Below are 24,828 nucleotides of genomic sequence, written 5' to 3'. Positions count from 1 at the left end.
TTTGAAATGTATGAGAGTGTCTATTTGGAATTGGATGTATTAACTCTGCATCGCAATCTGGATGTTTTCTTAATTAACCCAAAGTTGATGGCCACTGATGTTTTCAAAATGGCTTCTGGTTATTAGTTAAGGCATGGGGAGGTAAAAGTCAGTCCTGAATGAATTTTCTTGACATATGTTGATGTATTTTAAAATTTTGAATAAAACAAAACCTGGAAAGTCTGGGCAGTCACTATGTATTGAAAAACAAAAGGAATTATTAAATTAGTCATTGAGCACAATGCATGATGTAGAAGACATAAGATGTAATTCTTGTCCCAGTCTAAACAGACATGGTTTTGATGCACGGGTGTCCCAGAGGAAAAGATTCTGGTGTAGCATTTGTTGGGAGTGTAAGAGAAGTTTATTTACTGTTCGTGGCCTTTGGGGAAGTTTCAAGTTTGGAAAATTGATGGTTATGGTGTAAAAAGCTTGAACCAAAGCTTAATCTAGTATTTTATAAAGAGCCTAATTGAGTTAAGTGCTGGGATCCAACTTTGCTCTTCACCTCATACCCCCATAAAAAAAATCCAAACTCAGCTTTGTTGAGGTATTTGTGCAGTGGTGTGTGAAGCAATTTCTGTAGTAAATACAGCTTTTAGCGTCCTTTTGGATCAAGTATCTGCAGCAAAAAGAGCTACTTTTTTTCTAATTTGGTTTAAAAAAAACCCTCAGTAATTTAAGAGCTGCAATGCATGTGAATATGAAACAGTCCTTAATGTCAAACCGTACATTTTGTAACTCCTGTTTTAAGAGTTGCACACACACATCCCACAATGCACTGCGTATACTAGAGGGAGTTATCCAACATTTTGGGATCACATATTGTTTGCTATTTAGATATAAGTTGTTCATTGTTTGGCTTTTAGATGTTCACTGACATATCGAAAATAATCAGGAGATTTTTTTTTTTTTTTTTTACTTTGCAAACGCAGTATAGTGTTACAAAGAAGTCCATAAAGAGGTGCATGTAGCTCTGGAGCTGCAGGTTGCAGACCTGTCTTGGATTATAGAAGATCTATACATTTATACACCATTATGTCTAAAAAATAACCTTAGCTTTTGGTCATTCTTCTTGTGAGGGATTCTTTTCAATACAACACTTTGGGTTGAGAAGTGCACAGTAATTATAAATTGACTCCAAGTTACTACATCTAACAGGAGGGTTCTGGCTGTTAGTGTGTGGGATGTCAATAAGAACAAAGTTCTCTATGCTTATTGTTATATATTTTGATATCCTATTTCCTTTCTCATGCTGTTGTAATTCACCTGGTTGGTGAGGTAATGTTTAAGATTTACACTAGGGGGTGGTATTTTCTCCTTTATTCTTTCTTTACCTAGGATCAGAGAGGGAGCTGTGCTAGTCTATAAACTACCAAAACAAAAAAGCAGTCAAGTAGCACTTTAAAGACTAACAAAATAATAATTTGTGCTTACCTAATAAATTATTTTGTTAGTCTTTAAAGTGCTACTTGACTGCTTTTTTGTTTCTTTAGCTAGCAACTGTTTTTGAGTTCAGACAGTTTCTCTTACTCCGAATGAGTTGCTGTCTGTCTGTTAAATTGCTTGCATTCTAGAGGATACTTACAAAAGATAATGGAAGCATATCAGGACAGACAACATTTCTTTTCATGTCTATATCCTGTTGTTCAATTAAAAAAAAATAGAAGCCATATATTTTGCCCTCCTTCCATAAAAGTAAGCCATGGGCAAGAAGACCAGAGCAAAAGCGAATAGTTTTTTCCCCAAATCTGCTACAAGGGTAAATAATAATAATGCTCTAACAAATCCAGGGAATACAGGACATTTCCTTCTCAGTTTGAGATCAACTGTGATGTCCAAGGAGTACACTGGGCTTGCCACTATTGTGCCACTGAAAATACTCAGTGGTTTATCCAATGCAGATCATGGGATTGGAAGGTGGGAGAGGAGGAGAATGAGTCTGGCAGGATGTTCACTGAGCTTTTAAAACAAGGGGCCAGATCATTTACTCATCCATCCCTGACTTGAGTAGAAGATATGAACCCCAGGCAGACGTAGGTGAAGGGAGGGCTCAAGAGGGAATTCCCGCTGCATAGTATAATTCTTCCTGTTTCAGCTCTTGGTATTATTGCCCCCTTCCCCCATTGTTAATAAGACGGTGTTAAAATACCTGATTTACATAGGAGTTCAGCCCACTGGGAATGTACTGTCTTTTGAGGGATGACAAATGGAGGAGCCCTGGCCTCTGGCCAAAGAGCTCCAAATACCTACAAGTTTTAAGCACTGAACTGAAGTTGCAAATCCCTGTTGTTCCCTCCTGGAGGTAAAAGCACCACAGCAAATGGAAACTTGGTGAGTTTCTGTTCCCTTACTTGTAGGGAAAGCCCACCTATGTTTTGGCGCTGTGTGGGCAAGTTTGAATGGCTACTGAAGTATGTATGTAGTTGGTATGGAAATATGCATTTCTGTTTCTTAACCATTATGGTCCATTTGTACAATAATAGAAGTAGTGCTTGGTTTGATGGCAAAATCTCTTACATAGTGCCTGGAAGGTGATAGGTAAGTTGCTGGGATGATTGTCCAGTGTGCTTTTTGGGAGAAGGCATGGTGTGTAGGGTTGAATGCAGGACTGGGGATTCCGACTTTGCCACTGACAAGCTGTGTGATCTTAATGAAGTGACTTGCCCTAACTTTTCCATCTTTAAAGTGAGGGTAATAATGCGGGGTGTGAGGATTAATAAATGTTTGTGAAGTGCTTTGAAAATGTAGGAAGCAAAGAACTGTCTTTTAGCCCCAAAGGGCTTTTTTTAACTGTGGTTTGGGGGGAAAAATTAACAGGTATTTGTTCACCTTTTCTGTTTTTTGTTTTGTTTTGTGTTTTTATATTTAGCACTTGTGCAATCTGAAAATAAATAAAGCATAATAAAATCATTGTTTGTGAACATTTAAAAGAGAAAACCAACCCTTATTTGTATTTGACATTTTTGATAACATCAGGCAAAGACCATGTTTAGAACACTAGTGATCTCTGTCCTGGTTAAAAAAAACAACTACATCCAATTGTGGATTTCTGAGATTTTCATCACCTATGTGATTCCGCTTTCAGAACAGGGTTAAAAGAGCTGAAGTTTTAGCACCGAGGCCTGAAGCAGTTATATTCGAACAGGGGCTAGTATATATGGGGTTGTGAGCTGTTCACCACCACTGCAAAACCTGCTTTGCCTTCAGCATTAGTTATGGTGTTAAATATATGTAAAAAGTATTTTTAAATTAAACGGGGAGCTTTGCACTCTGATGCTTGCTATGTGAAAGGGGTCCCAGTGCAAAAGTTTGAGTACCACTGCATTGGAACAATACATACTGACAGCAACATTGTGTTAGAACATCTTTATGGTAGTGATATCAGGCAAGTCACTTAACTTAATAGACACTTGTAGTAAGTAATTTTCTTTGCCCCTCCCCCCAGCTGATTCATCAGTTGTCATTTCATTTTTTCGTTTTCTATCTCTCTGTTATCTGTCATCATGCCAGTTCACTTTCAGCACTATTTCCAGATCTGAAGAAGTGGGTCTGACCCATGAAATCTCATCACCTAATCAATTATTTTGTTAGTCTTTAAAATGCTACAGGACTGGCTGCTTTTTTGTTTTGTGAAGATACAGACTATTAGGGCTACCTCTCTGTGACTATCTTTATGGCAGTCAGTGAGGCTAAATCAGGGAAAACTGTTTTTGCTAAACAAAGATAAAAAACTTTTGGGTTTTTTGTGCTGTGTGAGTTATATTTTTAGAAAGGGGTTTGCTGATTTTTTTAAGATAAAATACAGATACTTGAGAATGCCTTTAAAGGAGGGATTATAGTCCAGTGATTAAAATTTGGGACTATAGGAAACCAGGACTGTTAAGTTCTTTTCTTGACTTTGTCACTGATGTAGTGTGCTCTTCACTTCACAGAAGTTCCTCAGTTTCCTTGTCTGTAGAACAGGTACCTGACAGGAAGGTTGAGGGTTGATTGTAAAATGCTAGAGGCTTAGTTTTTTTGAATTGCAGGGTAATAAATAAAATACAGGTGATAATTTAAATATTAAAACAACTTGGTGATCTCCAATTAGGAGATGCTGCAGAACACTTCTTTTTGATTCATGCATCTGACAAAGTGGGTCTTTGCCCGCAAAAGCTTATGCTGCAAAATATCTGTTAGTCCATAAGGTGCCACAGGAATTCTTGTTCCTTTTTGACAAAGCCTTTCAGTAAGCACAAGAATGACACAATAACTCCATCTTTTACCTGTCTCATCTCCCTAAAACTCCGTCCTCAAAACAAGCAAAAACACCTAAAATTAATTAATAAACCTGTCAAAATCTTAACTATACCTTAAGCAGAATTTTTAATAAGCCAAAGAGGGAGAATACCCAGAGATTCATGAAATCCCATAGGAACTCTGCTATTATCAGTCAGTTTTACATAGAAGGTGCTCAGTTGCTATGGTGATAGAACCAGCATTATACTTAAATATACAAAATATTAAAGAATAAAGCTATTAAGAGAAAAGTTTTACATTTTAAGAATGGCAATGAAAATGCTTGACTGGTTTCTTGCAGTGTGTATATTGGAAACTGTAGCATTTTGCTAAGGTAAAAATCAAGAAGCTAAAATAACCTGGTTTTGGAGACCTAGGTTAGTGAAATACAGAACTGGGGAAGGGAGAAGTACATTTTAATCCTTTCTTTTAATTAATGACATGTTCATAACACAAGTGAGATGTTTAAAAGAACATTTTGCTTACATCTTTAGATTGAACACAAAGCAGGGAAATAGCAGTTAGTTGCATAGGAAAGCTTGATGAGTCCTTTGAATTTAAATTTATAAGAAAGAAATTCAATGTATTTCTTAAACCTCTTAAAAGGTTTAGCAAAGAATTGAACAGAATGCACATATTTTAAAAACAAACAAAAACTTTGTGTTTAGTGTGGAGGAAAAAACATGAAGGTGGCTTTCAGGGATGGTCTACAAAGTGCTTGGTCCTGCCATGAGGGCACGGGGCTGGACTCGATGTTCTCTCGTGGTCCCTTCCAGTCCTACTCATCTATGATTCGATGATTCTATGAACAGTGAGGAAATCCACAAAAGCATGCTGCCCACTGCCCAGTATACTTACATATTTGAATAGTTTCATTTGTATAAGTAGTCCCAAGCACCTGCATAAGTGTTTGCATGATTGAGGCCAATGTTTTATCTGTCTAAGCTCTGTTTTATAACACATCACATGTTGCACTGGCATCTGAATTAATACTTTATTGGCTTATTATGTTCAGTTATTTATTTTGGGTTGTTTTTTTTTTCCTCCTAGGGCACTTTTTTTTGCCTTGTATGGAAAGGGAAATAAAATGAGCAAAAATGCCAGACTTTTCACTTGCAACAAATGTAAGCTGTGTCTTCACAACGAGCTAAGGATGCTCCTGCTTGTGGCCTACTTGAAGGAGCTCTTGTCAAACTGGAATGACTATAAACAGCATAGCATGTTTAGAGGTGGCAGAGGCATAGGCAGTGGTTTAAGGCGAATTTGAACTGGGCAAAGCTAAGCTCTGGTTTGGTTGCACATGCTGCCTAGTTCCTAGTGTAGATGTAGCTATGGAGTTGTGTTCAGTCAGTTAAATGCAGAGTTTTATGTTTTCATATGTTAAGTGGATTTCAAGGCTGGATGGAATCTTTTGAAAAGGCTCTTTTAAGACTAGGAAGTCATGCTGGCTGGTATCTCTAAGGCTTAGAATCTGTTTCTATTTAGTGTTCCAGAAAGTAATGAACAAAATACTTCTAACATAAGATTGTTAATGATCACAGCTGTGAGTTTTGAAATGATGAATGGGAAAAACCACTCAATAGTGAGATCAAGAGAGTGTCTCTTCATTTCATAAACTGATCTTTATATAGGTCAGAGACTTCTTGTCACTTCATTGAATTGTCAGATACAGTAAATTATGTAGCCATCTGATAGGGCAAACCAGTTAAGATTCCAACGTATTGTTTGAACCTTAGAATAATTTATTTTTTGTAACCTCTTTAACTTACCTATGAATGGGAAATATCCCTATGTGAAGCCTTTAAAATGACTTACTTGTCAGATATCGGAGGGGTAGCTGTGTTAGTCTGGATCTGTAACAGCAACGAAGGGTCCTGTGGCACCTTATAGACTAACAGAAAAGTTTTGAGCATGATGCATCTGATGAAGTGAGTCTGTGCTCACGAAAGCTCATGCTCAAAACTTTTCTGTTAGTCTATAAGGTGCCACAGGACCCTTTGTTGCTGTTACTTGTCAGAGTGACTGCAAGTAGTGGCTACATTTGGTAAAGATGCAAAACAATTTCTATTCAGATTTTTGTTTACATGTGCTCATTACTTCCTAAAATGTTTATTTTGCGGGGAGGAAATCTTCTGTGTTTGAGCTTTGCTAGAAGGTGAAACTTCTTTGAAGCAAAATTTCTGCAGCTGTTGTAGACATGATGGTTCCTAGAGTTCCTGCAAGCATTTCGACAGGTTGAACCTCTTTAGTGCAGCACCCTTGAGACATAACTGGTGCTGAACAAAAGAATTTGCCGCACCACAGAAGGTTGATGTTATCTAGCAGTATTACCAACATTTCCACTGCTTATTAGGGCTCTTAGAAGACTTCTGGAGTAAATTACCGCTGAATAACAGCACAAAACATGGAGAGCTAGGACTGGTGTGTAAGCAAAATGTATGGGATTATGGGAAACTTGGCCATGCCCATGATAAATGGACATTCAACTAACTAAAATCAAGATGGATTACAGGTGATGCCAGATGAGTGAGTTCTGGACTAGAGATGTTCAACCTGTACTATGCCACCTTTTACAGTTGTGCGATGTGTGCTCCTACAGGGCAGTCTCCCCTGGTGAAGGCAGATCCCTGGCCCTCCCCACACACTCTGGAAAAGGTTTATCCTGCTGTCATTGTAACTTCATGAAGTCCTTGTGCTCAGGTTCATTCAAGGAAGAGATTATGTGCAGCCTCGTCTCAGCACTGTCAGGCTATGTCTAGACTACAGGGCTTTGTCTACAAAATGTCTGTTTTGTTGACAAAACCCTTTGAGTGTCCAGATTGCCAAGCGTGTTCTGTCGACAGTAATGTGCAGCACATTTGTCGACAGCTGTACCCAGCTTCCTACGAGGAAGAATGCCACTGTCGTCAGAGATCTGTTGACAAAACCCCTGTCTGGACGTTCTGGGGTGGGGGGGGCTTCTGTTGACAGAAGAGGCCTCTGGAATGCCGCACAACTCTGTCTGCTGTGGTTCTGGGTGGCCATATTGCTGATTAAAGTGGCTGGGCAGTCTGGCTGCTCTGTGTCAACAGAGTGGATCGCTCTTTCTATGTTGGTGTCCAATACACTAGCCACATGTGGCTTCTTGGCCAGTTGACAGTGGCTAGTTGGCTTGAGCAATAAATCCATGTTCATTAAAATGTGGCTAATTTGCTTCAGAGTTGGTTGGCCACCATGGATCTAGTGGATAGGAAGGCTCATTGTGTTGTTTCTTTCTCCCTCACACGCTCTCCCTCGAAGACTTGCATAAAATAAGGCACAATCCAGCTCTGATTGTTCTAAAGATTTCTTTGGCAAATGTTTATTTGGAAGCATTTATTGAGTACTCTCAACATGGCTCTTACTGTAAATTTATTTTCTACACTGTAAAATGTCCATCATTTAGCCCAAATCTTCTGAGTGGGCATGTGCATACATAGCTTTACTTAGGCAATTAGTTCCATTGAATCATAGAACTACTTTTGTATTTTGTAATTTTGTTGTCAAATGAGTCCTGCCTGGGTGAGATTAAATAGGCGCACACTCCGAAATTTAGGCTTAATAATTAATTTTGTGCTTTTTTTTAAAGTAGGCTTTTATAGATCCCTCTAATCAGAAATATTTTGTTTCATATTTAAATGGTTCCCCTGTAATTTTCCCAGGTCAAACTTTGCAACATGAGATTGATGCATGAAAAGCGGGAAGTGAAATTGACTAGGGGGTTTGCAGTGTTTAAACTGAGTGCTGTATAGAAAGTAAGTAGAGTAAATATTGGAAATAAATTAGATTTTTAAGAGTTCTCCTAGGTGTTATTAATAAATACTGAGAAGGAAACTGGAGGGATGGGAGAAACTGTAGTAGAAATGACAATATCGCTGTAGAGTAAAGGAGGGTGAGGGTGTGACTTCAGCAAGTTATTATGTCCTGCCCTCCTGCCACAATTATCTTTGCAACCCAGAAGCTGGTCAGCAGCACATTGTGACATAAGCACTTGAGTGCCTTGACTGTACAAAATACAGACTAAACTCCTCAAGAGAAGCATGAACAAATATCTTCATTTTTTATTAACTGTGGAGAAATCAGGTAATTGTTTGAAATTTTTATTATTGTATATTTGGAGTTCGCTTGTGTTTTGGTGTGGATTTCAATATATGGTACAGTTGTACAGAAATGCCTTTTACAAGCAAACTTTTTGATATTGATGTATTTTTGTATATTAACATCATACTTCTGTCCCTCAGAATAGAATCCCATCTAAATAAATTGACTACCCAAAACCTCAGTCCTGCTCTGGAGGTTATATGGTATTTCTGATATTTGTGAAGATCTGACCTGTTTCTTAGAAACTAACTTGTAGGTTCCCTGCTTAAAACCACTTGAGCTGCAGGTGTTTGAAAACTGTAAAACAGTTACTTTGTTCAGTTATAGGATATGAGCCAGTGAAGTGTGTGTTTTTTTTTTTAAAATATAGTTTAATTTTATTTTTAGTCAAACTTTTTCATAGTAACTTGATTTTTTCAAAATGTAACACTGAAGTTTGAAAACTGCTCTTTTTTATATCTCAGATCATTTTAGTTCTGCTCTTTTAGAAGTCTGAATAACTGACTTTCCACTGAAGTACCACAGTTTTTTAATTAAGTGCTATACAAGACATAGAAAATAAGGGTTTGTTATTGCAATAAAGAGTTCATAAAATAAAAAACATGTACTGAGAGGTAAGGACATATAATGAGAAACTAAGAGAAAGGCATTGACTTTGAAGGTTAGGGAAAAAAATCACTCTTCTGGTGTCTGTTGTGGCAAAAGTGAACTTCTAGGAGAGACATGAATGAAAAGAAACAATACCAGAATTTAAAAGTTCCTTGTCTTGATTCTGCTAAGCGTAGGCAAGCCTTAACTTACTACTAACAATTAGAAGTTATCTGCTTTAAATAGGCATGCCATTTCTGTACTGGGCTCTTACAATTTTGCAGGTACTTTTGTAATCTGGGATCAGGGAAAATTACTTTCAGCTTGCGCTTTTTTCAACAGTTTGGTTTTTTTTTTAATATGAGCGTTAACACAATTGTTTCAAAGTCCAGGTTAGCTGGTGGTCTGTAAATTTCCTCTTTAAGGCTTGAAACATATTTAAGATTCTGTCACAGGGTATAAAAAAGTTACCAGACAACTACTTGTCAGTCTAGGATGAAAGATTGAGAACATAAGAATGGCCACATTATCTGAGACCAAAGGTCCATTTAGCTCAGTATCCTGTCTTCAAACAGAAGCCAAAGCCAAATGCCCCAGAAGGAGTGAACAGACCAGCAATCCATCTTCTGTCATTGAGGCCCAGCCTCTGACAAACAGAGGCTAAGGACACCATTCGTACCCATCCTGGCGAATATCCACTGATGGATCTAACCTCCATGAATTAGTTTTTTTTTTAAACTCAGTTAAAGTCAGAGTGGCAGGGTGGCTACTCTGATCCAAGGGCAACAGTCCCAACATTTACTAGTCTTCCCTTTGCACACACACTCTGCCTGGTAAGCACACTAGCATTCTTTAAGTATAGTTTTATATTTTCAATTATTTGTAATGTTCTGTAGCAAGTTTGAAAATTTGTCTTGCTATGTGTCTCCCCTCTTTGAAAGATTTTATTCCCCAGATGTAAAGTTTGGCATAATCTGTTAGTTTTTATATGTTTGTACCATTCATGTCGTCACAGGTCAGGGACTTTAGTAATTGCTGCAATGGCAGGAGCATAAAATATTGTTTTTTGATATACCAGACAAACAGCAGATGGTATCAGTTACTTTTTTTATCTATTATTTTGGCCTTTTGCATCTTTTAGCAATAAAGGTTTAGCTGACTCTGTGGAGGTTGCATGAAGAAGTAGCACAGAACCTAGTAGCCTCTTCCACAGCAATATTGTCTCTGAGGGTATGTCTACATAGTGTCGACAGGTGGCTAAAAGTCGGGCAGTGCAAGTAGTGTTCCGCCCCCTAGTACAGTGGTTCTCAAACTTTTCAGCATCATGCCCCTCTTTTGATTTTTTGGGAGACCTTCACTCCACCCCCACCTCTTCTTTACCATCATCCGACTCCCCTTTTAACAAAAAATTCAATTCATAATTTAAAATAAATGAAAAAACTTGATATAAAAATGTTATTTAAAATTAAAATTAAGCACAAATAGATTTCTTGGCCCAAAACATTAATAGAAATGTAATTTAACCTCAAACAGCAGAAACAAAATGAATTTAATGTGAAGGATCACGCTGCATTTTCTTCACAAGTTGGGAAATCCTAGGTTTGAAAGATGAAAGTGCGTAACGCAAGTCATTTTTGACATCCAGTCAATTTCTTTGTTTCGTTTTTAATGTGAGTAAACTTGAAAAGTTTTTTTCAGAGGGATAAATTGACAAAAAATGGAAGAATAATGCCTGGCACTTCTTCCCCAACTTTGAAGTACATTGGGAAATATTTTTTCCAAAATTCCTCTAAGCTTGAGTTTTCGAAATTCCTTTGTGCTTGAATCATATTTTATTTCAAGTGCCTGTTCTTGCAATACTTCTGGCAATGTATTGACATCAACATCGAATGGATTGGTTACTAATTTATGAATGGGGTTGCCAGAAAAGTTGTCTGGAAAATAGTGGATGGCAGACTCAGTGGAGCTGTGCTGCCCCGCCCCAATACATGCGTCAGCTGCCAGAGCCTTAATGCCCCCACCCCCCCGAATCCCCTTACCTCCTGCTGGACCTTGAACCCTGCTGGGCTGATGTCAGCCTAGCCACAGGCTGTGAAGGCTGGTTCCAGCCCCATGCTGGAGATGGCCCGGGCCCTTTGGGTACCAGCTCCACCCCAAATTGGCTACTGGCATGGTCCCAGAGCTGCAGGCATGGCCCAGGCCCTGCAGAGACCAGCTGCAGCCCTGGCTGGGGTGTTGGACACTGTGCTGGCTCCATCCCAGCCCGGAGGCTGACTATGGACTGGCCAGGCTAGCAGCACAGCTCCCACCTTGTGGATGCGTAGTACAGCCCCAGCTGTCTGAGCCTGCGCCAGCTGCCAGAGCTGCCCACACTAGCTGCCCACCCGCCTGATCCCTGCACTGCCAAAGCTGCTTGCCCAGCCATCAGCTGGTGGGGCTAGCTGCCTGCTCGTCTGCCAGCCATCGGGGCCAGCTGCCCAAGCTGCCCACCCAAACTGTGGGTCAGCCACTCATCCACCTCCCAGCCCAAGCCGGGGCCAGCCGCCCGAGTCCTGTGCTGCCAGGGCCAGCTGCCCAAGCCCCACAAGCCACCCACCCAAGCCCCTCTGCTCCCCCAAGTCAGGCTCCCCAACCCCCATCTAACCCCTTCCTCCTCCTCCTCCCTCCCCCACCAACCCACATTCCTTCGTAGGAGGCAGCTAGCTCCACCTGGGTCTTTGCCAGCAGCCTGCTTTTTATAGCAGCTGCCCTGGGTTGCCCATGTAGAACAGCAGGGGCTGAGAGCTGGAAGCAAAGGCCAGCTCTTTCTTGGAGTAGGAGGAATGAAGGAGGGGGGTGGGTCACCTCACACCCCCCTTGGCATTTCTTCACATCCCCCCATTTTGGGAAACCATGCCCTAGTACTTGCCAGGGCAAATATTTTTGTCATGAGGGGGCAGAGGAGGGATGGAAATTTAATCAGCTGTAAGCAACAAAAGCTTTGTCACTCATTGCCAGAGAAGACAAAGCCTTCAGGTATGCCCATGTTGAACTGGAAGCAAAAAGAGAACTGTTAGATGTTCCTGGGAGAGCCTGTTGACCTTGTTCCCTCTTCTGGTTTCATAGACATCTTCAGTAGGGAAAAAGTGGCTTTTTACCATGTGTGAGGTAAAATCTATTGTTCATTTTGACCTGCTGAGAAGTGTAAACCCTGCAATGTCAGCAGTAAGTTAGCTGAGATGAGAGGGAAGATGGAGCAGATACACATTAACCTTTTTCCTAGTGTGGCTGCATCTTAGAGCCTGTTGTGTGAAAGACGCACGCGAACAGTCTTGTCTGAATAGGTATAAGAATGGAACTTACTGCACACAAAGGTGGTGTTTGTATCAATAGTACATTTAAAAATCAGACAGTTTAAGTGTGTGAGGCAGTCTCGTCAAATTTCTTGCTAAGGCATTGCCTTTTCATTAATTTTTCTGTTTATAAATTGATGCTTGTGTTTATTTGTAATGTGTTTGGATTCTGTGGCATTAGGTGCGTTATAAATCAATTAAATGTACAGGGCCTTGAACGCTAAATAAGAAAGGATACAATGTAATTTTTTTTTCCTGACTTGGGCTGTGCTTTTAAATTTAAAAAAAAGTTTGTTTTTTTTTTGTTTTTTTTTAAGCTTCTCTTGTGCACCCCTTCCCCAAACCTACTTAATTGGAGACATTTATTTGAAATGATCTAGATTGTGGGTGTCCAACCTTCTGGCTTGCTTGGGCCGCATTGAGTGAAGATAGTCTTGGGCCGCGTACAAAATATATAATAATGTATATAAACCACGTAATAATGTTAGAAGTTTACAATCTTGTGGGTCCGCATTACTAGCTATCCAGGGCCACATGCGGCCTGAGGGCCGCAGATTGAACATGCCTGATCTAGAGGATGAACCTCTCAAGTCTGGCCACAGCTGTAGTCTAGCATGATCTCTATTTGCCAGATGACCGCTTATCATGGGTGTGGCCAAGGTTCTAGTGGTCCTATCAAGTTTGTTTACAGCTACCAGTCCTGGCTTTCAGTGTTGTGTGCTGTTATTTAGCTGTAATTTACCATTAAATGTTTTCTAAGAGCTCAGTAAGCAGTGGAAGTGTTGGTAAGGTGCTAGACCAGGGTCAGCAACCTTTCCAAGGAGGAGTACTGAAATTTGACTTTATGACTTCTGTACTGTCCAAATGCAGGTGACTTTTTAAAGTCACTAGTTGTGCTGCTTACAATAACTTCATTAACAAATAAATAAAGATGCAGAGCTTTACTGTTTGGTGCAGTGTGCAGAAGGGATTGGCCAGGGTCCCCTTGGGACTTCCTGCCTGCTGCATGGAGGCTATGCATGAGGCAGGAAGACTCCTGCTGCTGTCCCAGCCCCACACTCCAGTGGAGGTCCTGCAGCTGGGGCTCTGGGTCCCCGGGTCCCCATACTCCAGTGAGGTTCCTGTGCTTCAGCAGGGGACCCTGCTGCTGCCCGTGCTGTGGCAGGAGGTCCTGGCTCCAGACCTACACTCCAGCAGGGGGTCCCAAACTCTGGCTGCGTGCTCCAGCAGAGAGTATCAGCAGCTGGGGCTCCAGCCTCACACTCTGGTGGGGGCCCTGCTGCAGGAGTTGTGGTGAGGGCAGACTTGGACCCCATGCTGCAGCTCTGTGGCAGAGACTCTAGAGCAGGGGCTCTGGCTATGACCCTGTACTCCCACCGCATCCCATGCTGCTGCATCTAGGTTTGAATATGGACTGGGAATGGCTGGCTCTCTACCCTCTCTTGTTATTCACATCTCCTCATCAACTCTTGGGGAATGGGCTACATTTTTCCTGACTGAACTGGCCCTGATAGCACTGAACCCTCACTTGAGAGGTAACTCCTCTTCTTTTCATGCACTAGCATATTTATGCCTCCCTCTGGAATTTCCACTCCATACATCTGACAGAGAGGGGCTTTGCCCACAAAAGCCTTCATCCAAATAAATGTATTGCTCTTTAAGATGCCACAGGACTTGTCATTGTCTTGTGTTAAATGTGGAGATCCTGTTCCCACACCTCTTCACAGCTGCTTGTTAGACCCCTCAGATTACCTTAGTAGTTCAAACTGCCTGTTTTTCTGCAGTCTTCTTAACATGGTGTACGCTGTTTGCATCTTGTTCTGGAGTGTAAGGACGGGAAAGCAAAGTGTTGGCTAACATCAGGTTGACTCGCCACATTGTGGTGTTGGAATAGGCAATATTTGGTGGAGCTGGAGGTGTGGGTGAGGAGAGGAGATGAGCTAAGGACTGAGGCAAAAAATGTGGGTATGGAAGTTAGTGGGGTTTTGCTTGCAGGTCACATTAATGCCAGTACTTAGTTCAGTAGCAATATTAAATTCCAAATGCAGTTCTCACCCTGAAGATTAAGTCCTTTGCTTTTGTTTTTACTTCTGTTTTCCCCCTTCAATTCAAGTCTCTTCTCACTTTCCTCTCTTTGGAGTGAGACCTAATGAACACTTAAAACACATAAGCTGCATCTACACTAGTCTGCTACTTCGAAATAGCAGGCACAGCTATCTGACCTGCATCTGACGAAGTGGGTTTTTGCCCACGAAAGCTTATGCTTATACATTTCTATTAGTCTATAAGGTGCCACAGGACCCCTCATTGCTTTTGCAGATCCAGACTAACATGGCTACCCCTCTGATACTGAACTTTGAAGTAGCGCGCATCGTGTTCAGACATGCCACGTGCTACTTGGACATTGAAGTCGACAGTAGGTGCGGAGACGCTGAAATTGGTATCCCAATGAGAAAATGGAAATAGTGTGCCACTTCAATGTCTAACATCAAAAAAGGACAAGTGTAGCTGCTCTGTGGCCTGCTGCTTCGAAATAGCAGGATCTGCCGTAGCAGCAATCAGCTGGGATGCGGAGATTTGCTGTTCAGCCCCTGTGGGGCTCTATGGTCAGTGCGCACTGTTGCTCTTAAAGACCGTGGACCAGGAAACCCTGTGGCAGGAAGCTGAGAGCATGCAGGCAGCTGCCCCAACACGTGCTGCCCCTGCATGCCTTGGTGCAACCCACAGCACGGCGGAGAGCAGCATGGCCAGCACCTGGGCAGGTCAGGAGCCCCAGGGCTTCCCCTCCGAGCGTGCCCAGGGCTTGCAGGGGTCCAGCCAGAGGGGGCAGAAGCGGGGCCTCTCCTTGACCGATGCTGAGCTCCACGACCTGCTGGGGCTATGGGGCAAGGAGGAGGTGCTCCGGTTGATGGGGAGCAAGTGGTGAAAAGCGGCCATATTTGCCTGGCTGGCCGAGGGCCTGTCCATCTGGAGTCACTCTGTCTGCACTCCTGATCGCATCAGGAATCAGGTGAAGGAGTTGCGGCAGGGTTACGCCTGGGCTTGGGACTTAGCCAGCTGGTTGGGGGCTGCCCCTGCCTCTTGACCCTATTACCGGGATCTCAAGGCCATCCTGGCCCCCCAGGACACCACCTCCGCACCGGTCATCCTCAACACCATGGCCAAGGAGCCCCAGCAGGTTGCACAGCAGGAGCTGGGACAAGAGGCCAGCCCCGCATCACTAGGGCCAGAGTCAGAGCCGGGTAGCGAGGCAGCAGGGTGGTTTAGCAAGGAGGGGGAGCTGGTGATGGACCTCCCCCTCCCCCTTCCAGTCGGGCATCTGCCAGATGGGTGTCCCTTGACCTCGGCAGTGGACCCTCAGGTATATACCCCACAGGACACAAGGACATGGAGCAAGGGCACCATACGTGACTTGAGCACCCCACAGCCCCAGGATGATGGCATGGCTACCAGTGCCTGTCAGCACCCCTTCCTACTGCCCTTCCTGCTGTCCCTCCCACCGTGGCCCCACCCGACAGCCCCCCCGGGCGATGAGCCTGCTGGGGCCTGAGGCCGAGCCCTGGCCTTACCTGCCCATGCTCCTTGCCCCCACCCAGCCTTGCTGGCAACCCCGGGTCGGGGGGTGGGGCATGGGAGCCGGAGCTGGCAGGGGTCACGCCCCTCTACTCCTGCCCTCGAGTGATGGGTCAACAGCTGGGTCATCCAAGTGCCCTCTCTCCTGTAAATAGTTGACCCCCCTTATGTACATAGTTTTCTGCAACGTTGTTTGTTACAAATAAGTTTTATTCCAAGGTGCACATGTTCTCAATATATGTACAGTTCCGTTCTCCCAAACCCCCATGTGCTGTATGCTCATATGGGGGGGTGGGAGGTAGTGTGTGGAGGGGTTGGGTGTGGTGTGTGGGAGGCCCTCTGGGGGTGGCCAGAGCAGCGCTCATTGGGGGCCTTGCTCGAAGTACCACTGCAGGGCCTCCTGAACGCAGATCCCTGCCTGGTGGGCCCTGGCGGCTAGGGGCGGTGCTGGCTGGGGGTAGCCCGTGCCAGCCTTGATGACCCACCCCTGCAGGTAGGGCTCCCCATTACTCTTCACAATATTGTGAAGCCTGCAGCAGGTGCCCACAACCTGGGGGATGTTGAGGACGCCCACATATAGGCGGGCAAGGAGGCAGTGCCGTTGCCCTTTCAGGCAGCCAAAGGTGCGTTCAACCACCTGGCAGGCTTGGTTGAGCTGTTCATTGAACTGCTCCTGGGTGGTGGTGAAGTGGCCCGTCTATGGCTGCGTGAGCCAGGGCTGGAGCAGGTATGCCGTGTTGGCCACCAGGCAGACCCACAAACAGCAGGACCCTGAAGCAATTTGGGAACCCCAGTGTGGCAAAGTCCATGATGGCTACGTCCAGGTCCCTAGTGCGGATGACCCTCTGTAGGAGCAGGGCATTCAGGGCGCGGAGCACCTGTGGGGAAGGGACATAGGCATGCATGAGGATGTGTGGGGTGTGCCCAGCCCACCCCGGGCCCCTACACCATCCCCCCCACCACTTGGTGGGTGCATGCATGGGCTGCCTTACCTCCATTATGACAGCCCCAACTGTGGCCTTGCCCACACCTAATTGGTGTCCCACGGAGTGGCAGCTCTCTGGAGTGGCCAGCTTCCAGACAGCTATCGCGGCTGTCTTCTCCACGGAGAGGGTGCACCGCATCTGAGTGTCCTGGTGTCTCAGGGCAGGGGTCAGCCACTGGCAAATCTCCAAGAAGGTTTGCCGCCTCATCTGGAAGTTCCAGAGCCACCAGTCCTTGTCCCACTCCCCCATGACCAGTTGTTCCCATCACTTGAGCTGGTGGGATGGCTCCAGAGCCTTTGGGGCACCTGCGGGGGCGGGGGGGAGGAGGGCCTGATGGTCTGGGGCATCCCCTTCTGCCCCTGGGGAGGAGTCCCCAGCTAGGAGCTTCTGGGTGGCCACCCATGCTGTGGCTAGCAGGGCACCTGCTCTGCCAGTGGTGGCCAGCGGGATGTCGAGCTGTTGCTGCTCTGTGTCTATTCCTGCGGGCACTGTGTCTACGGGGCTTGTGGCAACTCTGCAGGCCCTGTGCTGTGCTGGCCGAATGTGTATGGGAGGAGCCTTTTAAGGGAGTGGCTTGCTGTGGCCCCGGAAGGGCTTGTCCACCTGGCGTCCCCATCCACAGCCTTTCCTGGCCCCTTATTTCAAAAGGGGACACTTGTATGTGTGAACACTCCCTTTCCACGTCCGGGGTGGCCCCTTTCAATGTGCTGCATCGCTGTTTTGACGTTGCATGTCAACAGTGCCTGCCCCACTGCATGTGTAAATGCTACGTGTCAAAGGAGTGTCTTTCGAAGTCTACTTTGAAAGATGCTACTTCCACGTAGCGCTGTAGTGTAGACATAGATGTACTAGCATAACTCTATTGCTTGGGGTGTGAAACCCTTCTGCTGGTGTACACCGTATATAAGGGACTGTGCCAGCAAAGATATGCCAACATAGATATGCTGGCATAGGCTCTATAGTGTAGACATAGCATGAGAATTTGGGTCTCTGTCTACCTTTGGTTGTGTGTACCACCTTCCTCTGGGGTGTCTTCTCTGTGTTCCCATCTCCAAAGCAGACCTGATCTAAACAGAAAAGTTACATCAGTTTTACTACAACAAGAAGTCCTGTGGCACCTTATAGACTAACAGATATTTTGGAGCATAAGCTTTCATGGGCAAAGACCCGCTTTGTCAGATGTGTCTTTCAGGGGTGTACACAGTGCTAAGTTGAGGTAAGAGTTATTTTGCTGATGTAGCTGACAGTGTCAGGCGAATCCTTCCTGTTGCTGTAGGAGGTGTCTACACTTAGATGCTATAGTGGTGCTGCTATGGCATATTAAGGGTAAACTAAAATAGCCTGAGACTCTCCAAAGTCTCAGCCTTTCCTCCTTCTGAGGAGGATAAATTAAGGTCAGTTCACGTGGTGTGGCTGTCATTTTGGTTAGGTATTAGAGAGAAGTTCTGTCTGTTTTATGCGTATGTAAAAGATGTTTATGGGTAGAGTGCGACCCTTTCTCAAAGATGGCTGTGTTGCAGAAGTGCTGTCTACATTTGATTAGTAGCCCACTTTGGGATCCAGCGGGGGAGTATGCTGTATAACCGTAAAATAATACTAATTCTTTCCAAGTAATGACCTGCATTGCTCGTGTTGAAAACAGCTTGAGCTGTCAGTTGGAACATAGTGACATGCTGCCTTTGCCCACAGCTGTCCCTGCACTTTCAGACTTAATTATCATGTAAAACACTTTAAGAATGAAAGACATTTAATAAAATCAGTCTCTCTGTTCCACCCACTTGGAGGCTCATTCTGCAAGCTGCTAAGCACCCTGAGTTCATACATTCCAAGGAAGCAGACAACTTTGTATGTTTAGGCTTGTAAGCATTTGAGGAACCATTGCTTCTATCAATTCATTTAGCCCTTTTTTAAAATTCTATGAGTCCTTACATAAAGGACATTCTATAGTCCTTTACTAATAGGGCCCTGATTTTCACTTGTCCATTAGAGCCAGCTTTGTGACTGTCCTCTTGGTGAAGAACAGGACAGGGCTGCCTTTAGAACTGTGGTGTCCAGCACACTAGCCTCATGTGGCTGTTTGGCCTGTTGAGTGTGGCTAGTTGGCTTGAACAATAAATGTATTTTCAAAATAATGTGGCTAGTTTGCTATGGTGACTACTGTTTCAGAATTGGTTGGACAATATGGCTGTACGGTGAGTGCATCCAGATTTTGCAAGAGAGACAAAATGGCAGTTTTTCAGGAGCCAGAAGGTTGCACCCAATTTGCATAACTTTCCTGCAGCTTCAATTAGTCTAAAACTGCTTGTTTTATTTATAGTAGCCAGTTTGTCATAGCTAAAATTGTGAAACAGTGCCAAAGAGTACTATTCTGAACCTGCCACTGAAAAGTGTGCCAAATGTGTGTGCCCTGGTTGTGAATGGGTTGGGGGTAGCAGGAAGAGAAGCGCCTGTGGAATTGCCAGTGCTGTATATGTGAAAGATAGAAAACCATAGGCCCTGAGACCCTGAGGGTCTGGACAGGAATGTATACTCTTGTCATTGAAAATCTGGCAGCGAGTAGGGGCTTGGAGTTTTGACCACCAGAACTATCTGTATGTCCTCCTCTGTCACCTGGGTTGCTCCTCTTTCCTCTGCTAGAGGAGGGGTGTGCAAAGTGGGGGGTGGGCTCCCTTGAGTAGGTGGTGAAATTTCCTCAGAAGAGCGCAAGCACTATCAGCTTCTGGGTCTCAGGCTCATGCATATTATTAAAAATATTAAATTCTAACAAAACAAAGCAGGAGAAATGTAGCACTTTGAAGACTTAACAAAATGATTAATTCGGTAATGAGCTTTCGTGGGACAGACTCGCTTCATCAGTCTGTCCCACGAAAGCTCATCACTGAATAAATCAATGTTAGTCTTCGAAGTGCTACATTTCTGCTGCTTTGTTTTGTTGGCATACAGCTAACACGGCTACCTCTCTGTTACTATTCAATGTTCAACTCCTGTTATTGTTTTTATGTCTGTGTATTCACATTTATAAACTGGTTAAGAGAGCTTTTGCATTCTATAGATTTATTTTCCTACATGTGCCGAAAGGGTCTTTTCCAGATGAAGATAGCTGAAATTTACATCGGGTTGGATTACATTAGACAGGCTGGAGGAGTCCTGCTAGTAGCAAGGATGAAAAGTAGGGCAAGATGGAAAAAGTTTGCTCAACCCTGTTTCCCTATTCAATGGCTGAGTGATCTGTCATTTTGGAAACGTATTGTGTGACAACGTTGCCATGTTTCCATAGGGTGGGACTCCATTTTTCAAAAAGTGCTGCTGCGTGGGACAGTCTGAAGTAGTAGAACAATATTGCTGAAATCCGCAGCAGACACTCCACTTCTAACTTCAGTCCCTTTTCCATGCTGTGAGCAATATAACTAACTTAGCAACAGCCAGCAGCAATGATGGTCTAACAGGATTTTGGAAACACATTAATAGCATGAGAGTAGGCTGACAACTTTGATCTTTCAAAGAGTTTATTAGCTAGGATTTGTCTCTATCCTATGTTAGGGATTTAGAAAGAGGTAATTTGTCCTGTGAATGGAAAGTATAATTGCCCTGTTCTGTGCACTCCCCCTGAAACTCTGGTATGGTATGGTATGGTATGGTATGGTATTGGAGACAGGGTACTGGGTGGACCAGGGTCTGAGCAAATATGTCAGCTCTTTTATTACTATAATTGTCCATAAATAAATAAATGCAATGAAAGAAAAATTTAAGTCAATTGAAAAGTAAAACCTAAGTTAAATCTTTGCACTTATTCTCAATTTTTGCAGTTTGTTTTAATGTATTGCTTTGAGTAACCCTTTTTGAGGAGGCAGCTTTAAAAAACAGCTTTTCATCTCTCTGAAGCCCTGTTCTGCCCAAAAGATTAGCCAATGGTTTCTTAACATGTGAACAAGCTCATTATTTTTAGTGATTTACTTCTAAAATACATCTTACTTTCAGCAAAAAGTGGTAGGTTTTCCTTTAGTTAATGCCGTAGGTTCAGCAGAATTATTTTGATTGAGATCCTTGTTTAGAAGTGTATGGGGATGAACAGGCCAGTTTAGTAGCATTTAGTGGCCCTGAATCATGATTGTTATCATGAACTTTGGTTAATTACAGAGGAGAAGATTATCTTTCTCTGTGTCTGGTAGTTAGCAAGAGAGCAAGTTGCTTGCTGACTACATAATTGCCACAAAATTATGTGCACTCCTGCTTCAGTAGTCCATCCTTGATAAGTCTTGTGAGTAGATTACACATCAGGATGTGCTGTACTGATTTTCTTTGACTTTAATGTCTCAGTTAAAAGTTGCTATCTCCTACTTGGATAAGTAGACATAAAATTTTCATATGATGTGCAAACTACTTATATATGAAGAGTAAAAATGCATTCATAATCCTGTCTCCTGGCAAATCTTTGCAGCATTTTTCATCTCTGTTTCTACATGAAATATAAAATTGAGTGGGAGGTCCATGCAGTTAGTCTAAATACCCGGGTAGTTTGTTCTGTGTGCTCCAGGATTCTCATACAGTTTTTGTGTTTCAGAGGTAGGTTGTCAGAGGAAGTTGCAACACCTGAAAAGAGGTTTGTGGAAAGACAGTTGTCAAATGTTGATGGTTGTCTTTTTAATTTTTGTGAGAGTACTTCTTACACCTATCTTAAAATCAGAGAGGTAGCCATGTTAGTCCGTATCTTCAAAAACAACAAGAAGTTCTGTGGCACCTTATAAATGATGCAGGTCTTTGCCCACGAAAGTTTATGCTCCAAAATATCTGCTGGTCTCTAAGGTGCCACAGGACTTCTTGTTGTTTTTGTCTTAGAATCGTAGACTCATAAGGCTGCTAGAGACCTCAGGAGATCATCAAGTCCACCCCCCTTAATCTACTTGCTCTGCGAAACGAAAGTGTAGCAAAGGACCATTTAGTGCTGGTGCTTTGTTCCATTTCAGTGACATCTGTGTCAGATTTGCTTAGTTTATCACTTAGGGTAAGGTTTTCTCCCTGTCACAAACCTCAGAGGGCTTCAAGTGAAATTGGAGATGTTTGGTACTTTGGACACTGGCCTCAATAATAAAAAGTACTTAAAACTTAGCTGGTAGTTTTTGTCACAATAAAATGTATCTTATTCTTGTGCAACCACGTTAGCTATGCTGTGCTTACTCTAATAAACATTATTTAAAATCTTTATATTAAGTAGATAGGACATGGATAAATATAAAGAGCAGGTATGTTTACAGATTGAAACTCCCTAGTCTGGCACTCTCGTCTGGCAACATCCATAATCCAGCATGATTTTAGTTATCTGGATGGCCACTTGTGCATATGGACAAGTTTCCCGTGGTCTCCTTATAACCACCAGTCCTGTCTCTCAGTGTTTTATGCTGTTGTTTAGCTCTAACCTAGAGAGGTTCAACCTGTACTAACAAAATGGAGTTTTAGTAATAATTTTGAGGAAAACTGAACTTCAAATTTCCCAGAAAAAAATTTTAATTGTAGAGTTTTTCAGAACTGTAGTACAGGTTGAGCTTCTCTAGTTCAGCACCCTGGGGACCTGACCGGTGCTGAACGACAGAACTTGCTAGACCACGGGAGGTCAATATTGTCTAGCAACATTACTAACACTTCCAATGTTTACTGGGCTCTTAAAAGACATTTAGGAGTAAATTACAGCTAAATAATCCTATCGAGAGTGTTGGACTTGAGAGGTTCAGCCTGTAAGTACTAAAGGCATTGGATTCACAATGGCTAGTTATTCAAAGGCTTTAAGATAAGGAGGAATCATTGTGATAACCTAGTTTGACCAACACAAGTCAGAGAATGTTGAGCAGATAGTGTGCCCCATTTTACAAGTGAGAGGGGTGTGCGTGTGTGTGTGTGTGTTACATGTTTGTCCAGTCCTGGTTTCTGATTATAGTGGAGCTTCTATTTTAGATTTTAATTGACATTTCATATATAGTCAAAGATAATCTTATGTTTGAAAATAGAGCTAAAATACTTTTCTTCTCCCCTTACAGAGCTTGGTTATGATCCATATAACCCAGAGCTTCCCAAGCCTTCAACCCAAATAGCAAATGGTGCTTTGGGTGACATTACAGTGTCAGCCCCTAGCATTCTGCAGCTGGAATTGGTTAACAAAGCCATTGAAGAGGTCAGAAATGAAGTTGAGAGAGAACAGAAAAAGTATGAAGAGCTGTTGGAGACGACAAAGGAATACAGCACGTCTGAGGCTTCTTCACATATTTCTAAAACACCTGTGTCAGCTGCTGTGACAAAAACAGACTCCTTAGACTATAACCCAGGTAGCTATAACTTGAATAGTAACACAAACTACAATCCTACGCCTTTGGCTGCTGCTAGTTGCTCACATAAATACACCTTAGATAAATTTGATAATGCAAAATCCAAAGGTAGTTCACTGGAATATGTTCCCAAGGTTGTGGCTCCACCTAAAAAATACAGTAACGTCACTAACAATAAGTATGTGATTGATGATTCTAAGCCTTCTACAGATTTGGAATATGACCCTCTTTCAAATTACTCAGCAAGGCTTTTGAGCAAAGCCAGCACAAAGGAACAGAAGGGGACCAAAAGGCAAAGGGTCTCTAGTCATGGAGAATCTTACTCTCCTTCGTGCAAAAAACACTGTAATGTGTCCAATAGCTATGAAACAGATGCCAAGTTCTCTGACTCTGAAGAGGATGGTGAGTTGGAGAACCAGCCAACAACCTCTGTTAACCATTTACAATCTAAAGTCATCTCTGAAAATGAGTCAAGTGATGGATTATCCATCAAAGAAAAGAGCATCAAACTGGAAGACCAAAATTCCCGGGAGATGAAAGAAATGGCAGTTCAGTATAACATGGATGATATTGAAAGTCCACAGAAAATTCCTGTCAAAGATTTATTGGAGAATATTCCAAAAATGACAAAGGAATCTTCTGGTAAGAATGAACAGGATGTTCATGAGAAAGATAGCAAAGAGATGGTAAAAGACAAAATGAAAAAGAAAAAAACAGATGTCCGTAAGCCCCCTGACTCCAAAGAGTTGAGCAAGAAGGAGAAAAGTAAAAACACAAAGAAAGAGAGAATCAAAAAAGAAGACAAATTGAAAATAAAAAATGGAGAGAGAAACTGCGAAGAGAAAAGTATCAAAGCAAATTTAAAGAATTCTGAAAAAGAAAAATTGGAAAAAGTGTTTAAGAAGGAGAAATCTAAGTCCACCAGCTGTGCAACCAGCTCAGGGAAAAGCAAGAATGAGGGCCTTTGCAAGGGAGCTAGTGCAGAGAAGCTGGAAGTTAGCAAGAAGGACTCCATGCTAAAGAAAGCTGATCTGAAAAATGGCAAACAAGCCTCTAGGGAGAAACAAAGAGACAAAGGGGGCAAGATTTCTGCCTCTGATTGTCCAAAAAAGAAGGCAAGTTCTACAGAAATGGGGAACTTGAAAGACAAAAGTAAGCTGAAGCAGAAGACCTTGAGCCACGTTGATCTATTTGGAGATGAGAGTGGGGAAGATGAGAAGGTGGACAAACCTCTGCTGGCCACATGTCCAAAATTGAGCTCGGATTCAGATGGAGATGATGGGTCCTGTGGTTTTCAGAGTGATAATGAAGGGACAAAGAGCACTAAAGGCTCCAAGCTGGCCAAGTCATCCTCCTCCTCCTCAACCTCTGATGACATTGATTATTCCATCCTGGAGAAAGATTTGGATTATGACTCTGACCCCATGGAAGAGTGCCTCAGAATTTTTAATGAATCCACCGATGTGAAAACAGAAGACAAGGGAAGGCTGGGGAAGCAGGTAATGGGCATTCTGAATTCAGCACTAGTCACTTATTCCGCAGCTTCCAAATCTAGATGTTAAACCAACTGGCAAGTGTGTCATTAGTTTATTTTTG

General features: G+C 43.0%; 1 protein-coding gene across 2 annotated transcripts in view; it reads left to right on the top strand.

Moving 5' to 3' along the window:
• REXO1 (RNA exonuclease 1 homolog) overlaps positions 1-24,828 on the top strand; it is a 70,625-nt gene that overhangs the window by 6,960 nt on the left and 38,837 nt on the right. For both annotated transcript variants that reach the window (XR_012642642.1, XM_074978292.1), the window contains exon 2: positions 22,948-24,731. Coding sequence is in view for 1 of the 2 variants with exons in the window: in XM_074978292.1 (XP_074834393.1) it covers positions 22,948-24,731 (1,784 nt within the window). In the remaining variant the exon portion in view is untranslated. The remainder of the gene's footprint in view (positions 1-22,947; positions 24,732-24,828) is intronic.

This window comes from Carettochelys insculpta, chromosome 27, assembly GCF_033958435.1.
Source record: "Carettochelys insculpta isolate YL-2023 chromosome 27, ASM3395843v1, whole genome shotgun sequence".
NCBI classification, from domain to species: Eukaryota; Metazoa; Chordata; order Testudines; family Carettochelyidae; genus Carettochelys; species Carettochelys insculpta.
Note: the sequence above shows the minus strand (reverse complement) of the source record. Positions and strands in the feature narration are given on the sequence as shown.